The 16,635-nt window shown below is 51.5% G+C and overlaps 7 protein-coding genes and 1 non-coding gene across 8 annotated transcripts; 4 read left to right on the plus strand and 4 right to left on the minus strand.

Moving 5' to 3' along the window:
• Nucleotides 1-801: 801 nt before the first annotated feature.
• BO83DRAFT_377226 (uncharacterized protein) lies at nt 802-2,402 on the plus strand. Its single transcript, XM_025530928.1, has one exon. It carries the CDS (start codon nt 1,278-1,280, stop codon nt 2,040-2,042), a length of 765 nt encoding a protein of 254 aa, XP_025389739.1. The 5' UTR covers nt 802-1,277; the 3' UTR covers nt 2,043-2,402.
• A 40-nt stretch (nt 2,403-2,442) lies between these two features.
• On the plus strand, nt 2,443-3,465 carry BO83DRAFT_377227 (uncharacterized protein). The gene has a single exon (XM_025530929.1). The coding sequence runs from the start codon at nt 2,526-2,528 to the stop codon at nt 3,141-3,143; it is 618 nt and encodes a 205-aa protein (XP_025389740.1). The 5' UTR covers nt 2,443-2,525; the 3' UTR covers nt 3,144-3,465.
• Nucleotides 3,466-3,610: 145 nt separating this feature from the next.
• On the minus strand, nt 3,611-5,458 carry fetC (putative ferrooxidoreductase Fet3; the record flags this gene model as incomplete). The annotated part of the gene is made up of 1 exon (XM_025534675.1): nt 3,611-5,458. The coding sequence occupies one exon, from the start codon at nt 5,456-5,458 to the stop codon at nt 3,611-3,613; it is 1,848 nt and encodes a 615-aa protein (XP_025389741.1).
• Nucleotides 5,459-6,379: 921 nt separating this feature from the next.
• Nucleotides 6,380-8,009, minus strand: BO83DRAFT_358052 (FTR1 family protein). The gene is made up of 4 exons (XM_025529283.1): nt 7,748-8,009; nt 7,567-7,688; nt 7,048-7,493; nt 6,380-6,982 (listed from the first exon to the last, which is right to left on the minus strand). Exons 1-4 carry the CDS (start codon nt 7,776-7,778, stop codon nt 6,418-6,420), a joined length of 1,164 nt encoding a protein of 387 aa, XP_025389742.1. The 5' UTR covers nt 7,779-8,009; the 3' UTR covers nt 6,380-6,417.
• Nucleotides 8,010-9,830: 1,821 nt separating this feature from the next.
• On the minus strand, nt 9,831-9,914 carry BO83DRAFT_t122. Its single transcript has one exon. It is a non-coding gene; the product is annotated as a tRNA-His (tRNA).
• Nucleotides 9,915-10,300: 386 nt separating this feature from the next.
• Nucleotides 10,301-12,229, plus strand: BO83DRAFT_335101 (uncharacterized protein; the record flags this gene model as incomplete). Its single annotated transcript, XM_025528394.1, has 3 exons — nt 10,301-10,409; nt 10,464-11,430; nt 11,560-12,229. Coding segments are annotated over 3 exons (1,746 nt in total), but the record flags the coding sequence as incomplete, so codon positions are not given.
• Nucleotides 12,230-12,561: 332 nt separating this feature from the next.
• BO83DRAFT_377230 (calponin homology domain protein) lies at nt 12,562-15,024 on the minus strand. Its single transcript, XM_025530930.1, has 2 exons — nt 14,514-15,024; nt 12,562-14,452 (listed from the first exon to the last, which is right to left on the minus strand). The coding sequence occupies exons 1-2, from the start codon at nt 14,678-14,680 to the stop codon at nt 12,811-12,813; spliced, it is 1,809 nt and encodes a 602-aa protein (XP_025389744.1). The 5' UTR covers nt 14,681-15,024; the 3' UTR covers nt 12,562-12,810.
• Nucleotides 15,025-15,231: 207 nt separating this feature from the next.
• On the plus strand, nt 15,232-16,473 carry BO83DRAFT_358062 (uncharacterized protein). The gene is made up of 3 exons (XM_025529284.1): nt 15,232-15,400; nt 15,465-15,581; nt 15,657-16,473. Exons 1-3 carry the CDS (start codon nt 15,328-15,330, stop codon nt 16,007-16,009), a joined length of 543 nt encoding a protein of 180 aa, XP_025389745.1. The 5' UTR covers nt 15,232-15,327; the 3' UTR covers nt 16,010-16,473.
• The last annotated feature ends 162 nt before the right edge of the window (nt 16,474-16,635 follow it).

Genomic DNA, 16,635 nt, shown 5'->3' on the forward strand with positions numbered 1-16,635 from the left:
GCAACTCTACCTACGCGATCCCACAGCCATGGGAACAGCCGAGATAACCTACTATGATACTGGTATATATATCGTATTCCACAAGCCCATCAAACAAACAACAGTGAAGGGGTTTATCAGACAGACAACTGTCCCTTGGCCTGCTGTTATTCCCTCTAGAAGAGATCAGCTATCCTCAATCGAAGTAAAAGTCCCACGGTACATACTAGGGTCCAGCAACTCATTGAACAATACAGCCATGTCCAGAAATCGAGAGTTGTGTAAATTGTTCACTCGTCCATCAAGGCCTCTATTCCCTTCTGACGATCTACTGTGATATGATTGGAGGAACCATTTTGGTGTATAATGTTTTTCCTTTTGAGGGTTAACTCGCCAAACAATTGGACAGTACGCAATAGGTGCACTCCACGGTTAGACCACCAGATACAGCTGATCAAAATTTGACAGGAACTGTTACATGAAGTGTTCAAATAGTGATTCCAGCGATAAGGGGAAGATCAGAGTGAACGAATGCATTTCGTGCCCAATTTGGATAATGACTAGATTAGCTGGCCACATGAGACTTGGGGGCAGTCTGCTGCGTCGGTAAATCTAATGAAGATGATGGAGATGTGATCTATAATTGATGATTATCCCAATAGTCACACTGTTGTGAGTTAAGGGTAAAATAGTCTAGATGTGCCAAGGCGCCTAAAGCTGCACAGTTGGTTCACAGCAGAGCGGGGAAAGCGGTCTCCTAAAAATGAACTTGAGTCCCCCAGGTGGAGACTTAGTTCTTACTATAACTAACCCACTCCATCTCATCTCCAGAGGACAATGACAAGCACTTGTGCTGCCCTTTGTAGGTTTTCTCTTCCATAGTGCATGCTGTAAGTGGACTGAAACAGTTGTTTGTTTCTTTCTTTTACAGTCCCACGTTCTATCAACAATTAACCAGCAGTACCGCAAGTTCTTGTCGGCCCCGAAAGGGATAATTACTACTACGACTATTCACAACCAACAAACATACCATTACCTTCTCTTGCTCGCGCCATGGAGCATGATGTGAACACATTGTTGGAAAGACTCCGCCAGGCAGAGCAGCGAGCTATTCAGGCAGAACAGCGAATCAGTCAGGCAGAGCAACAAGTCGAACCAAGCACCCTTCTTGGTCTTCTCGAAGGGTGTCATGAGCTTTCTCTTGCTATCCCTGTCGAGGCAGATGCAATTTTAACAACCCAGGATGGCCCAACAATTCCTGTCAGTAGAATACGGCCTAAACGCTTAGTACCTTGGGAATGGTTTCGAGGCCATCTGGGAAGCATTCGATAAAGAAGGCCCCGGTTTTTCCACGCATCGCGCTTTCGCGTCCAAGAATCAACTGGATCTCATTCCGGCAAGATATTCTACCAATAAGGTCCGAACTTCAACTTCAATACTTCCAACGCGACACAGTGGATAAATTCGTAAAATCAATTCTAAAAGAGATACACAACAACGACAGACTTCGACGGCGCTTCAAACTCCATGGACATATTAGTTTCGAGGACCATAACAATGCCGATGACATGACCTCTCCACTCGAAACGTCAATGCAACAGCTTCAAATAGCAGAATCGGTACAACACGTACCTTCTACCCGAGGCAGAGCACGAAGTGCACAGCGGCCGATCCATCGGAGACGACGCAACCGTCGCGCTGACCAGTTCTGCGTCCATGTATTATCAGACGATCAACGAGTGCCCGTGTACGCTGTCGAACACAAAGCTCCACATAAGCTATCGCTGGCTGAAATACTCGCCGGTCTCCATGAGATGGATTTGGAGACAGATGTCATTAACACGGATGTAGATAGCTTCGAATACCATGCTACTCGGCTCGTCGCAGCAGTAATCACCCAGCTTTTCTCATACATGGTAGACGTGGGAGTCCAACACGGCTATATCTGCACCGGGGAGGCCTTCATCTGCCTCCGCATCACCGAAGATCCTTCGGTTGTGCAATACTATTTGCTCCTCCCCAACCGGGATGTCACTGACGAGGATGAGCTTCGTCTACATTGAACAGCAGTTGCTCAGGTTCTGGCCTTCACGCTCAACGCCGTGCAAGCTGAACGTCCATCTCAGGCGTGGTACGATGCAGCCGATGATTTGGACACGTGGGAAGTCGAATACCTGGATATCTTGAAACAGATACCGGAATCGGTCCGCAAAGAGCCGCCGTCTTCCGAATATAAGCCCCCGTCGCGGAAACCCGTGGATCGGTCTCCGTGTATGCTACGACGGCGTTGTCAGCCTGACTTCCAGCCGTCACGGAAAAGCCAAGGAATTGACGATGAGGATGAGCATGGAGACGAAGCAGGAGCTTCTTCAAGCCCGCCTTCCCCTTCTCCGCCGCCTAATAATGCCTCTAGAAGGGCTCGAGACAACCGAGGGCGGGGGCGGGGACAACGACGAGGACGAGGACGAGTATCCCAGGAAGCTAGCGGGTGCATGCCGAAAGGAAACGAAAATCCAAAGAACGCGATTCAAGACCAGTATTGCACGATGAAATGCCTGCGTGGTTTGGCTAAGAAAGGCCCTCTGGATCCTCAATGTCCGAACGTCAGAAGACACGGACATCTAGTCCACAGCATCAACGCTCGTGATTTGACGCGTCTCCTGTCTGATCAATTATCGCGCGATCGGGAATTTGGTTTCGAGCAGCTACACATCGTCGGTAGGACTGGTTATCTCTTGAAAGCCACCATATTATCCCATGGATATACTGTGGTTCTAAAGGCCACTAGCGCCGAGCAGCTTCCAAGCCTCGAGCAAGAAATCAAAGCCTACCATCATCTCCGCTCTCTTCAAGGCACACATGTTCCAGTATGCGTGGGGAATTTCGCTCCGCGCGTTCGGTACTGGTATCACGGTCAGTTGATGGCGCATATGCTTGTTTTAAGCTGGGCAGGTATTAGAGCGAACAAGGTTATGACTGAGCAGACTGCTCCTTCTTTCCGAGAGCAGCGCAATGAGGTCTTGGAACAGATCAGTGCGTGTGGTGTCATTCATAGTGATCCAGAATGGCGCAATATACTTTGGAACGAAGAGATTGGCGGCCTCGTGATCATTGATTTTGAATCGCCTCCAAAGAGCCCTTGCAGCAGGCGGGCAATATTTTAAACAAGACAAAAACTAACATTTCGATTACCATTAGGTGAATTGCCGGGCAATCTAGTGGCCCAGGAGTCCACCCTCCCCAGAAAGACAAGTCAAACTGGGCAGTAAGGGTTGTCCAGACCACCTACTGCAAGGCACGGCGTTGAGTATACCGTCGGCTGGCTTCTATCGTTGGTATGGGGGTGGGGGAGGCAGTCCAACTTCCTTATATTGATACGATCCATGCTGACCATGCATACCGCTATCCCGCCATGTGTGGAACCCGGGAAACCCTTTCCATCTTATATAATTTTCCGATGCCCATCTTGTGGGATTTACGAGTTACGAAGATGACGATAGACAAGAGTCCTTACACTTCTAATACATTACATACTTTTAATCCTATCTAATTCATCGGGTATCTGATGCAAACCAGAGCATCCTCTCCAAACCCCCTAATCTAAACAAAACAAAAAATAAAAGTAAAACAACTAATCCTCATGCTCTCTCACCTCCTCCTCCCTCCTAGCCTGCACCTGACCCCCACCCTTCTTAATATCCGACAATCCATAGAAAGCAATCATGCCCATACCCAAGAAGGCACTCACACACGAGAAGACCAGAGCCACAATACCCCTAGCCGTGAAACCAGCAGGCAACCACGCAACCTGCTTATTCTGGCCCGTAAGATCGGTATAATCCTCGGTATTACCGGCCGCATTACCCGCCGTAGGGATACCCGCCGCCTCGCAAACATCATAATGCTGTTGGGGGATAGTAACACTAGACTGAATAGCCAACGGGGCCTCAATGAACACCATAGCCAGACCCTGCGCCAAATGCCAATCAATATGGCAATGGAAGAACCACACACCGGGGTTATCGGCCTTGAAGCGCACAACAAAGTAACCCTGGGGCGGAAGCACAAAGGTATCTCTCCGGGGCGGGTACTCCGGGAAAGCAGTGTGGTTCGAGGCATTGTAGGTGATCGGATCACCGTCGGCGTAGTCATAGAAATGAGGACCATACGGCGGGTACCGATCGACCATCTGGAAGGCATGACCGTGAAGATGGAATGGGTGGGTACCCGTGTCGCCGTTGTTGAGGATAATCTCGACGATTTGGTCCCTCTCCAGCACGACGGAGTGCGTGTAGTCGCCGTAGACAGTGGCATCTGTGGCCTGGTCACCCGCGGACATGACGGTGTACAAGGCGGGGACTTTGGGAGCGGTGTAGGAGATGTCGTTGAGGAAGGCGTAGTCGGCGCCGTCGTCGAGGTCCTGCATAGTGACAGTGAGTTCGAGGGAGATGTCAGGGTTCTCGAGAAGGGCCATTCTGTCATGGGGGACAAGGCCCATGTCGTCGTAGGGGTTGAGATCTGAGCAGTCGGAAACGGTCATGACGGCTTGCTCGAACGCGGCGCTCGAGTTGTACTCGAGCCAGTTGGTCTGGTTGAGTTGCAGGTCTGAGGGGATGGTGTCGAGCAGTTGGGAGTCCGCGACCGTGACGATGGGATAGTTCTTCTCCGTGGAGTTCTTCATCGTCACTAGGACGGTGTAGCGCTGTGCGGCGGAGATGTAGAGGATGTCTGCTTCCGCCTCGTCGGTGTAGATGCCGTCGATTTCGACGATGCGCATGGTGTGGTCTTCTATGTAGAAGTACTGGGCGACGAAGGCGCCGATGTTGATGAGACGGAAGAGGTAGGTTTTTCCTGCTTCGACGGGGATTTTGGTGTTGAGGGTGTCGTTGAAGAGGAAGGAGTCCGGGATGGGCTCAGCGCCGGTGGGGTTCTCGACGGTGATGAAGGTCGGGGCAATGGTCTCGGTCAGTTCATGATACCAGTCTGTCATGGTGATGGTGAGGTCCTCGTCGTACTTGTCGGCGAAGTAGGAGGAGTTGTCGTGCACGATGAGGGCCTGGCGGTAGCCGTCTGGGTAGCAGTAGTCGGTGTGGCAGTGGTACCAGTACGTGCCGTTCTGGTTGACAGTGAAGTTGTACGTGATGGAGCTGCCCGGCGGCACAGGACACTGGGTCAACATGGATGGGCCATCCATTTCCGTGGTGTTGGTTTGGTACATGCCGTGAAAGTGGATTGAAGCGCTCTTGTCGCCGAGTCCATTGTGCATGTTCACTACGAGGCGGTCGCCCTTGTCGACCTCGATGATGGGCAGGGGCCATTGATTGTTGATGCCGACGACTTGGCGATCGGCCAGGCCGTCTGGGTTGGCGGTCACCCAGGTGACGTTCCAGTCATAGGTCACGGTTTTGGCCTGGCATTGGGCGATGAAAAAGAAGATGGTGGCGGCGAGCCAGGGGAGAAGACGGCTGGGGAAGGCCATCTTGTCTGTCTGTCTGTCTGTCTGTCTGTCCGTCCTGTCCGGGATGAAAGGGCGGATGATGACGGACGAGAGAGAGGGAGGGGATTTGCTCGGACAGGGAAAGAAAGAGAGAAATAGGGAAGGGGGCGGGGGGGAGGTTCTATGTTGGGGGTTCTATATACCCTGGGCTGGAGGCCCTTTGGGGGTTTCAGTTGGCAGGGTGGAGTACGAGAGAGAAAAGTAAAAAAGGTAAGATGAAATTAATGACTAGTATGACTACTAGATACTATGGATCAATCATCCCACTTATCAATCAGTCGGGCCGCCGGATGAAGGTAAAATGAGGAGGAGCCATCCACGAATGCGAGGCTTGAGACGAATCAGATAGCCATCTGATATTGACTAGTACTACCGAATACTGGGCTGTACGTGAGGAACGGTTTTCCACTATCGCCCGAACTGGTAGATTTCTCGGAGTCCCACCCAGCATGCAGTCCCACAATAGCTTGATCCCCAGTTCAGGTAGAGAACGCCGACTTGGCATGGCTTGGCTATAATATCTTCAACAATGAAATGGCTTAAAGATGACAGTCGAACAGATTTTTCCTTTTCCTCGTCATTTGCAAGCGAGCAGATGGTGTCTTGTGCCCCCAATCTTATCAAACTGTCTGGGCGTTGGCTTATCTGATGCTGGGCCCGGTCGCGCCAAGACGGGTATTACGCTAGTATTTTTGCGGTAATGTGTTGTTTGATTTAATTACGATTGCCCTACTTTGCTTTACTACGCAGTATCATTCTGTCTTCCTCTGGCATTCTGCGGAACTGGCGCCAATTATTTTTCTTGGTTCGTCAAGGAACCACAAAGCCGCCAGATGCGATTACAAATTATAATCTACTTACATTACCCGCATGACGCGGTTCAATGAGAAAAACCGCCGCTCCGTTGTCTATACTAGCAGTCTAGCACCATCGGTCTATCGCTACGCAGCCCTAACCTCCGCTTCCCTCACAGACATGGGCTCTCCGGCACCAGTCTCCTTCGCCTTGCCACTCTCCGCAAAAATCCCAGAATACTCCACCGGCTCAACGTTCTCTTCTTCCACTGGCCGACGAAGAATGGTTGCTATCACCCGGGCCTTGAACGCCTGGTAGCGCGCAATCATCGGGTCAATAACGGGGATTGCACCACGCCGCTCCCGATACAACATCGCAGCATAGGCGAGCATCACGCAGACCCAGAATAGATTATAGCCAATCACGGATCCGTATGTGGCAGAGTTGGTCCATCCCAGCAAGGCGTTGAAAATGCCCCATCCGCCGCCACCTCCCAACTCGGGGTTGCAGCAGTTAACATGCCAGATGCTCTGTCGGATGTCATAGGACCCAGGGCCTGATCCCGTTTCGGAGGCATCCCCGCCAATGATACTGTTCCATGCGTGGTTTTGGAAGTACCATACACCGCGGGAGAATAAGCCCGCGGCTACCAAGTAAAGGAAGCAGGTCGAGACAATCAAGAAAAATTGCATGGTTGATTCGCTGCCTCCTCTATAACATGCGATGTCTGCATTAGCTTGTGTCATCTAGCGAGTAACGGTGCTTGGTTTACTTACCGATAAATCAGATATCCGACCAAGCATCCTGCAATGAGGCCGACCACTACCGCCAAAGGGAAAGAGGTAGCCGGCAATCCCAATCCAACACCACCAACATACACCACTGCCTCCAGTCCTTCACGAAGTACGGTGATGAATGGCAAGATAAACATGACGTATTTCTCGAGCCACATCTTCACACGGCCCTTACGCGAGGTGTTGGTGTTGCGGTGGTGCTGAAGGGCCTTGGTGAGCTTAACCCGCCATTTCTCCTGCAGTTTTGACACTCGCAATAGGGCTGCTCCCATGACCGCAATAATGAGAGATGCTAAGATTCCAAGGACTCCTTCCCAAATATCTTCGGTGCTAGAGAACGTGTCTGTGCCTAGGCCGTAGAAGGCGCCAATCATGCCGGCGCCGACGCAGAGGCAGATGAATAGTCCGAGTGCGCATCCTAGCCAGACCTGGTGGGGACGAGGCAATCATCAGCAATTGAATTCAGCGATAATGACATGTTGAAGCCGTGAGTACACTTACCTGTCTCACGAGTCGCTTATACGTATCGCCCCCGTCATCCCCGAGAGTCTGCTTCAAGAAAGCCAACAGCACAGACACAACCACGCTTGTTTCCAGGCATTCTCGGAAGCAGATGAAGAACACTGGTCGCAATTAGTAACCTATCACTTCAAGAAAATCTGTTATGTTGCGATGAACCTACCAGTGACAGCAAAGACCGGATTATTGCCCATATTGACGACGAAGGGAATAAGATTGGCCCTATGAACGCAATACAAACACACGCGACAACAAAAGTTATTTAATCAGATAATCTCTCGAAATACGAGATCCGCTGATTGATAAGTATTCACTCGCTTGGCGGGTTTCTTCCGCTTTTTTTTTCTTCGAGCCACATCCGTCTTACCCCTCGCCGTAAAACGAATTTTTTTACAGGTTTCATCTTACCATACCGTGTATGACACATGCATCAGGTAGGATATGATTGCTATTGGGGTGATGCGAGGTAGGAAGGGAGGATTTTTACCCTCACCGTGGTCGATCTTGTTTATCACCCCACGTCCAACGAGCCGATCGGATTGGGTATCCGTCCGCTTATCATGACCAGATTGAGACATAGATCCATTCATCAACCACCCCAAACACACGTGCTAGTTGAGAGAAATGCGCCTATGGCGGAAAGAATGGTTAGTTATTGGGTCTGTGGAATATGCGGGTCAATTAGCCGGGAATGCCAGGGTCTTTTGCGGTGGTGAGTCGAGTCTCAAGTGAGACATCCGATAACTAGACTACGCCCCTCCAATCAGGCCTACGGAGCATCGTTCGGACCAGCTGAATTAGTGGTATGGACCTCGGGCATACTCTGAAGCCAATCTCTATCTGGATATTGTCAGTAAATGGCTATCATCTGGCTCCAGTGACTTCGTATTGTGCACCCTTGGTTGGTGAATCCCGTTCGACTGCCGAGATCACCAATGGCAATGCGGATCGTCTACCGGACGGCTCGCGCGCAGCTCCCTGCCTTTCTGGCTTGTGTCATCCACCTCATACGAGGTACGCGGGGCATCAACTGGAAGGTTCATCCAAACTTCACCGACATTGCGCACAGGTTTCAAGGGGGCGCGGGGGATTCATCCCTGCCATATGTCGTCCCCACCACTGCTATAAAGGCATTCATTTGGGGGGGTACATACACTCGGCAAACGGAAAAAGAGGATGATACGAATGATGGGAACGTGTATCCTCAAACGATTGGCTCAGGTCAAGCTTTTCGTGGCACGGGGTGTGGGTACTTCGGCCAAACTTTGTTCGGGCCTGAGCGAAAGGAGTATAGCTTCATGTTCCTGGACAGTCGGGCTGGTTGGGAAAGTGGCTGTGGATGATCCGTGGGACTGCCCACGGTCTATTCAAGAAGATTCTGTCTGACTTGCCGTTCAGATAGTGGTGTCTGGTCATATTTTCCATCCATGTGACCTAACGGACGGTGGCTCTCCAGGGTGGTGCTGGGCAAGATAGCCAGTATGCTTGCTAATCCACGAATTGTGCGAGGACGACTAACCTGCTACAGAACCCAACTCCCTGTCTTGTGCTATGGTGGAACAGAAGTAGGCTTGGAATTCTTCCTGGATAGTATGATTGTCTGTCAAATGGGTATCCTGGGAGTTCATCACACTTGTGCTCCTACGGTGTTCCGTCCGAGAGTCGGATCCATGGGAGTAGCCAGCCACTAATTACACCACAGGTTACTAACTAACTTTTGTGCATATGACTTTAAGAAGTTACCACTTAGCTCTATGAGACGCTCGTTGCTTATCTCTCCTGGTTTTCGTGATTAGGTGCCATATGGCTTTTCACTATCCTTCGGTGTAGTGGTGTAGCCCTTCTATATATAATCGGGAAGGTATTCAGACACACCAACCACTCGTACCACTTATACATGGAGTAATCATATAGTACTACTACCTAATATTCACTAGTTGCTGTATAGACTACTACCACCCCGATGAGAATGCATATTAACTTGTATATTAGTATGGTGATGGCGATTCATGCGGAATACTACGTATCTAGGTCCCTTTGCCCACAGAGACTCGGTGGCTTGAATGTAGCAATGGAAGAGAGACACTGATGAATGTAGCACAGTATCAGAATTGAAAGCAGAAAAAGGGCTATTATATCATGGCCGCCGTAGACAAAGAACATGGTTTCGAATGAAATAGAGCGATAAATAAAGTGTATCGCACAAAAAGAAAAAAGAAAGCAGATCAGGCTCAAACGCCAATTGTTGGCGCTGCTGGGAATCGAACCCAGGTCGAAACGGCGCTGCGGAAAACCACAACGTTTCATGATGACCACTACACTACAGCACCCTGATTTGCTGAAAGTGAACTCATTATTATGCATCATATTCTATAATTTAGCAATCATCAACTCTCCGCAGCTCAGGAAGTTTCAGGCTAACGCTCAGGATACCTGGTTTATCCGTCCATTTCAACCAACCCTTCATTTCTCTGTTGTAAACAGTAGGGAACAAACCGAATTGGTCTCGTAGTGTGGACTGCCTGATTGTGGCCCGCATTGTCAGGCACCACATCTGATTGGCTGGCACACGTGCTTGCCCCGGCTGGGTTATCGATAAGCATCGCGTCGCTTTCTTTATCGCTCTGCCATTTCCATTTCCATTCCATCTCCAAGTCTCCCTCATCTTCTCCACATCCTCTTCATTTCTCTACCTCTCTCTTCACTCCCATCTTCTATGGCCGCTTTAGAACCGCTAGAGGCTGATTTGCCTGTTCATCGACCCGCCAAACCCATTCCTTTTGAGCTAGCTCAACATGCAGCTATCTTCTTCGAAGAGAGACTCTGTCCGTTTCCTCCGCATCGCTGATTCTTTGTCCACATCTGACCTCCCGATTTAGATACACAAGCTATCAATTTTCTACTGAATATCCTCACATCCGGTACCGTTGCCTCAGCGCCAGTATATACTCCGCCCGTCCAGCAACTCGCCCTAGCCGCAACTCTCCTCATACACCCCTCCACCACCACGCGCGCAAAAACAACCGAGGAGGAAGAAGCACCCCTGGCCGCATTACGTCTGCTTCGACTGACCAATACCCTTGTCGGACCCATCTCTTCGAAGCTAAACGTCGCATTCTCTTTCAACCTACCCGATTTCCCCCGCCATACAAGACGACGTCCTGTGGCAGAGAATATACCCCCATCCTCGGACCTGTCTTCCGATGATACGAAACCCTTGAACTTAGATCTCAGCCAGTCGTTTTCCCTGTGGTCCAACGCAGAAGACTTCTGGCATGTCGTTGGCTGGGCGTTCAACTGTTCTGTTCGCCATCGGCCCCGCTGGACGTGGTGGCAGGTCTGGCTTGAATACATGTGTGATGTTCTAGAGAGTGATTGGAACGAGCGGTTTCGACAGTACAAGGAGGCTCACACCGGAAACACCATTAGTGAACAGGGACCACCGCCCTCCCCGAAGAAGTCCCGAAGGAAGAAAACGCATCATGACGATGATCCAGCCCTCCAAATTCTCAGAGAAAGCCTCATATTCCGTTACATTCACGGAGCTAGCACCACGTACGGTCCATACCGGCGCATCGTCCGCTCCATCTTTGCAGACGGTGGCTCGACCTCGCGCAATGAGTTTCGCGAAGTCTTCGACAATGAACTCAAATACGCAAAAGCTCACACCCCCACCAGCAGAAAGCGCAGCGCGCAGGTCAACATCGATGAGAACGAGTTCGGCGACTACCTCACGGACGATGATCCGATCGAGGATGGAGAGTATGACGATGAAAACAAGAATATCAATGAGACGGACGCCAATTCCGACGAGGAAGTATTTTCGTCTGTTTCAACCACCAGCAGGTCCAAACGCTCTCGAGAAAAACCCACCCCTCGGCGCGCACCCCAGCCCAAGCGTAGAGGCAAATCACTCGCCATAGGCCCCAACGGCATCAATACACCCCCCGGCCCATACGGCGGCTCTGCCCCAAGCACTGGCGCTCGTGTGCCCATCGAAGAGCTCCCCACAAGACACATCCCCTACATGCACGGCGACGTCGGCTTCTACGGAGGCATGCGCTCGCTCGGTCTCCGACAACGACTCCTACAATTCCTATCCACAGTCTCCCAGTACCTTCCCGACGACTTCATCCCTCTCGAAGACCTCTACCACCTCTACGCCGAAAACATCCGTCACCTGCCCCTTCCTGTCTTCCAAGCCTTCATCAGCCCCTCCACCCTCCCCTACCTCTCCGGCCCTGCCAAAACCACCCTCTGCGAGTTCCTTCTCTTTCGCATGCGCGAGACCGCCGCCCCCGACACCGACGAGGAATATCTCAACCAAGCGAAGCTAGAACAATGTTTCCTGCCTTACGCGGCCAGCACAAAATTCATAGCCGATAACACCAAAATCTCCATCATCCTAGAGTCACTGATCATCCTTCTCGCCGATAACGGCATGCTAAGCGTCACAAAAAGTCTGCGAGAAGCTGTTCATAAGGGCGTTAATCGTCGATTCGACCGGTCCGAATACCAATCGCGGAAACATGCCCAGGAAGCTTACAGGTGGGCGGATGATATTGAGCGTGCGTGGTTGGAGGAGAGTGCGGAGCGGTTGCAATTTCTCGTGCTTTGTATTCTGCCGTTCGAGGGTGATGCCACTACTGCATGATGCTTGAGGTATTGAAATGTCTCTTCTTCTTCTTCTTCTTCTTTTTTATTCTATTTGCATGCGTGTGTGATTGAAGTGAGCGAATTAAAGGCAAGCGCGTCATGTTTTTTTTTTTTTTTTTTTCTTTCTCTGGTTCGGTATAACTTTTGTTTCGCTCGTCGACTCTCATACTGTCTTTGAAACAGGCTTTCGGCTATATTTCCTTAATGTATAGATAGTACAAATACCCTTTTTAGTTGGAACTGACATCAAAGTGACTCTGAACTTTGAAATGTCTATCGGATTTCACCTGAAAACTACTTATTTACTTATTTACATGTAAATTCGAATCTTTTGATTTGATTTTTTCTTTTACCGAACAGAAATATATTTTAGACCACGCAAACCAAGCAAACCTCGCAGTTGCACACACCACCGCACCAAGCGGTGCGAGGGGGATAAAAAAGGAGGCAAAAGAAAAGGGTATATCCACAACACAGGGGAGACAAACTAAAACCAGACAGGCAGACACAAAATAGATAAAGGGGGTGATAAAAAGGCGAACTATGAAAAGGGCACACTCCACTTCATATTTACGGAGGTGGCCTCGGCCCAATAATCTGCCGCTTAGCGCCCGCAATAGAAGACCCAGCCCTAGCTGCTGCCTCCTGTGTCTGGCGCTGGTTTTCCTCCCACTCGCGCTGACGCTCCCGTTCGCGCTCCATCTCGCGTTCCAGAAGGGACTTGGAAGCCCAGCCACCGGCCTTGGTCTTCTCTTGAGCGGCGGCGCGACGGCTATTCTCGGCGTCTACTTCCGCTGTGGTGGTGTAGTCTTGGGGCCGGTGGGCGGCGGGCTTCGGGGCAACAGGGGGTCGGTTGGAAGCGAGGAATCGGTCGACCCGGCTCTCTTGTGTGTAGGGGCTTTGGGATGGAGGGGTGTAGCTTGTGGGATCGGGGAGGGGTCTTGGAGGCATAGGGGGCTTCGCTCCGGTGGGGTCGGGCAAGGGGCGAGGGGGCGTGGATGGTTTGTCCTCGGCGGAGATGACGGGCTCTGGGAGGGGTCGCGGAGGCATGCTTGGGGGGATGTCTGATTCTGTGAGTGGCTCGTCGTGGTGCTTTTGCCATTCGGTGCGTAGCATGCGACGCTCTTGCTCGAGGGAAGATAGGTCGTAGCTGGGCTGGGCTGGCCGGGGACTGCGAGGCGGCGATTTGGTGGCCCGTTCTTGGATGTCTTGACGTTCACGCTCGTATTGGCGTTCTCTCTCCTTGGCGCGTTCTAGCTCGCGCTCGAGCTCGCGAATTCGTTGTCTCTCGCGGTTCTCGCTGGAGACTGGGGGAACGGGAGATGCTGCTGGTAGACTGGCTTGGTACTGGCTGAGGAACTGTCCGTTGAGACGGCTGTCTTGCGCCTCTCGTCGTTGAAGTCGCTCGCGTTCTAGCCTATCTTCCGTTTCTTTTTCTTCACGCAGGCGTTGCCGTTCCTCTTCTTCCCATTTGCGCTGTTGCGCGTCCCAACGCTTGCGCTCCTCCTCGACTTGACGCCGCTCTTGCTCCCTCAGACGGTTGGTTTCCTCCTCCCAGCGGCGCTCTTCCTCGATGCGAGCACGCTCCTCTTCCGCTTCGCGCTCCTGCTGGCGCTGGCGCTCTGCTTCCTGCTTTTCCAAAACTTGCCGTTCTTCTTCCTCCTTTCTCCGCTTTTCTTTCTCCGCCAAGCTGGGGACACGCGGGGCAGCGGTGGTGATCTGCCGACGTGCACCAAAGGCAACGCCCATGCTACCCTGGTTTGCACCACCCATATAACCGTACTGGTGAATATTCCAGGCGGGGGCCGTGACAAACTCATCAGACTTCTTGCTCCAGCTGCTGACTGGCTTCGGGGATCTTGCCGGGCTGGAGTGACCGGAAACACTCGACTTGGTGGGGGTATAAGCGCCTTGACTGGAACCGGTGGCATGCGGGCTCAGAGTGGCTGCCTTGCTTTGAGGACCGAGTGCGCGAGGAAACTTGCTAGGCTGGAGAGCATTGGCCCGACGACTGAAAGACGTAAGACATTGTAGGACTTGTGCGGGGTCCTTGGCTTCGTAGAGATCGACTGTCAGGAAGACATCGTGCGGAGGGAGGCTGATGGGCTGCATTTGACATGCGCGAAGGAAGTGAGAGATGTTCTCCATTTGCACGAAGGGCATCGAGGACTGCTTGTACTTGACGCCGGGGGAGACGGCCAAGTTGACCAGCCTGCAATATTGTTAGTGTTCTTGAATGGCCGCTCTTTGAGGGAAGTTCGTAGTATCCTCACCTGCAGAGTGCAACGCCATCTTTCAAAGCATCCAGGAGATCTCCTGGCGGGAGCTTTTCGTGTAACACTTCCTCGATCCAGTCGCGGACTTCCGCGGCTGCCTGCGGGGTATAGCGGGACAAGCGCAGACTGCGCAAGTCCTTGTCAAGCGAGGTGACGGAGGCCATCTTAAAGTTCGAACCGTCTCAATCAGAGCGTCTGGGACATGCAGACGAATTTAAAGGACCGTTAGGCAGCTTGGGCGCAAAAATATACGAAAAAGAATAAGGGGGAGTGGGTGTTTATAGTGGCTTTCCGGTGGGACGAACCGGCAGTACGTCACAGGGGTTCAGGAGGGGGGTGGAGGCTTATGTGAGGGCGGATGAATCGGAAGATCAATTCAGGGTCTAGATGAAGAGCAGAGGAAGGGATGAAGAAGACAGATCACCGGGGGATTATGAGGGATCAATGCAGCAGAATAACCGAAGAGGCAGAGACAAAACAAAAGCAACGAAGCCAAAAGTTGGAGGGCGAACGGAATGCGGCGTGGAATGGAAATCGAACACTCGAAGCCCGAAATAGAAAAGAAACGCCCAGAACAATACCGTATTTGACGCCCCGTGACCGCCCCATCTTACCGATGACGTCCCGTATGCCTGAGCTTTCGGGTGTCCATGACCGCCCAATCATCGCCGCTTCAATTCATCTCGGCTTCATCATTTCGATAATCGGAACATCATCTTCCTCTCTCTCCGCGCCACTCCACCACCACTGCACCGCCTCAACCTAGATCGCATAGCCTTCGATCGACCACCATCCTCCCTCCGGTACCCCAATGAGTCCGATCAACAGTCTCTGGTTCAAGTGGAAGGGCCTTCGCCTACCCTGGCGCAGGTCGTTCCTCGTCGGTAGGCTCATCTGCCATCCTCAATCTATAGCTCCCCAGAAACCCTCCTAACACCTCTTCCTCAGGCACCGACCTACACGGAAACACCTTCTGGGAATTTAAGGACCAACTCAACGCCGGTCGCTTCCGCCGCATCGTCAAGACCGATCCCAAAACCCACCTCGCCGATGTCCAAGTGAGCCGTAAGTGGCACCTTCAGGTCTCTCATAGCGTATCCCCAACAGCAGCAGCTAACACCGTTACCCCAATAACTACAGCACAATGGCACCAATGGCTCCGTTACGTCCGCGCAGACCCCCCGTCCATCCAAGAACAACAACAAGACATCATCCGACAAATGCAAATCAAGGAATTAGCCCGTCTGGCCGATGAGCGCTGGGCCAGCAAACCATCATATCTGGATATGCCCAAATCCCAACAACAACCGCTCCCCGCCACCAACACGAGTGATGCGACAGTAGCCCAAGCAAACAAGAGCCCTTCGGAGGATACGCAGACGGCAACCGCGGAGGCTGCGAAGAAGAATGACCCCTGGGCGAAGGCGACGGCAGGCGCTCCGGGTCAGAAGTGGCAGCCTGATTCGTGGAGCCCGACTGCGTCGAAGAGATGAGTGAGCGAGGTGTCTGGAGGGAAGGAGGTGGAGAAATGCAGCTTGGCTTGACTACTCCGTACTTGGGCCTCCAGTCTCTCGCTTCAATCTGAAACACATATGTCAGACTCGTCACCTCTAAAATAGGCATATCTGGGGTTGCCTTGCCAGGTTGCCATCCGTTCCCGAAATGCGGAACACGCCAGACATACGGAGAGAGAAGCTGATTGGCTGTGTTACGTTAGTGTCGTTGGAGCAACATTACAGACAGTTGCGAAACAGTATCTCTCGATAAGAGACATCACATTTTTCTGGGGATCAGTGACGGGTTGGGATGTCTCACATCGTACTTGGCCATCTGGAGCTTTGGCTTAAAGGACCCCCAAATCTTGTATATTACGAAATATTACTGTATTATGAATGATACTATGTACATTATTTTCATCGGAATTTTCTACCAGGTCGCCGTTAGGCGAATATTGATCAGGCCAATTTGATAGAATGTACAGGTATGTCAAAAAGCATGGTGCTTGATTTCTTTTGTGTCGCCACCTAGCTGCATGTATACAGATCACTCGCTTCTGTGCAAACACAATTTTCAAGAATGCAATATTAGTGGTATATATTATATCCAACTAGTATGAGGT

The sequence above is a fragment of the Aspergillus eucalypticola genome (assembly GCF_003184535.1).
Source record: "Aspergillus eucalypticola CBS 122712 chromosome Unknown BO83scaffold_8, whole genome shotgun sequence".
Lineage (NCBI taxonomy): Eukaryota > Fungi > Ascomycota > Eurotiomycetes > Eurotiales > Aspergillaceae > Aspergillus > Aspergillus eucalypticola.

What these genes read in the sequence shown, in the direction of transcription:
- BO83DRAFT_377230 (XM_025530930.1), bottom strand. Translation starts at nt 14,680, where the DNA reads ATGGCCTCCGTCACCTCGCTTGACAAGGACTTGCGCAGTCTGCGCTTG. An exon ending in GATGGCGTTGCACTCTGCAG is followed by an intron (nt 14,453 to 14,513) that starts GTGAGGATACTA and finishes ACAATATTGCAG; the next exon opens with GCTGGTCAACTTGGCCGTCT.
- BO83DRAFT_377227 (XM_025530929.1), top strand. Translation starts at nt 2,526, where the DNA reads ATGAAATGCCTGCGTGGTTTGGCTAAGAAAGGCCCTCTGGATCCTCAA.
- BO83DRAFT_377226 (XM_025530928.1), top strand. Translation starts at nt 1,278, where the DNA reads ATGGTTTCGAGGCCATCTGGGAAGCATTCGATAAAGAAGGCCCCGGTT.
- BO83DRAFT_358062 (XM_025529284.1), top strand. Translation starts at nt 15,328, where the DNA reads ATGAGTCCGATCAACAGTCTCTGGTTCAAGTGGAAGGGCCTTCGCCTA. An exon ending in GCGCAGGTCGTTCCTCGTCG is followed by an intron (nt 15,401 to 15,464) that starts GTAGGCTCATCT and finishes CCTCTTCCTCAG; the next exon opens with GCACCGACCTACACGGAAAC. An exon ending in CGCCGATGTCCAAGTGAGCC is followed by an intron (nt 15,582 to 15,656) that starts GTAAGTGGCACC and finishes CAATAACTACAG; the next exon opens with CACAATGGCACCAATGGCTC.
- BO83DRAFT_358052 (XM_025529283.1), bottom strand. Translation starts at nt 7,778, where the DNA reads ATGGGCAATAATCCGGTCTTTGCTGTCACTG. An exon ending in ATAAGCGACTCGTGAGACAG is followed by an intron (nt 7,494 to 7,566) that starts GTAAGTGTACTC and finishes CGTCCCCACCAG; the next exon opens with GTCTGGCTAGGATGCGCACT. An exon ending in GTCGGATATCTGATTTATCG is followed by an intron (nt 6,983 to 7,047) that starts GTAAGTAAACCA and finishes CGCATGTTATAG; the next exon opens with AGGAGGCAGCGAATCAACCA.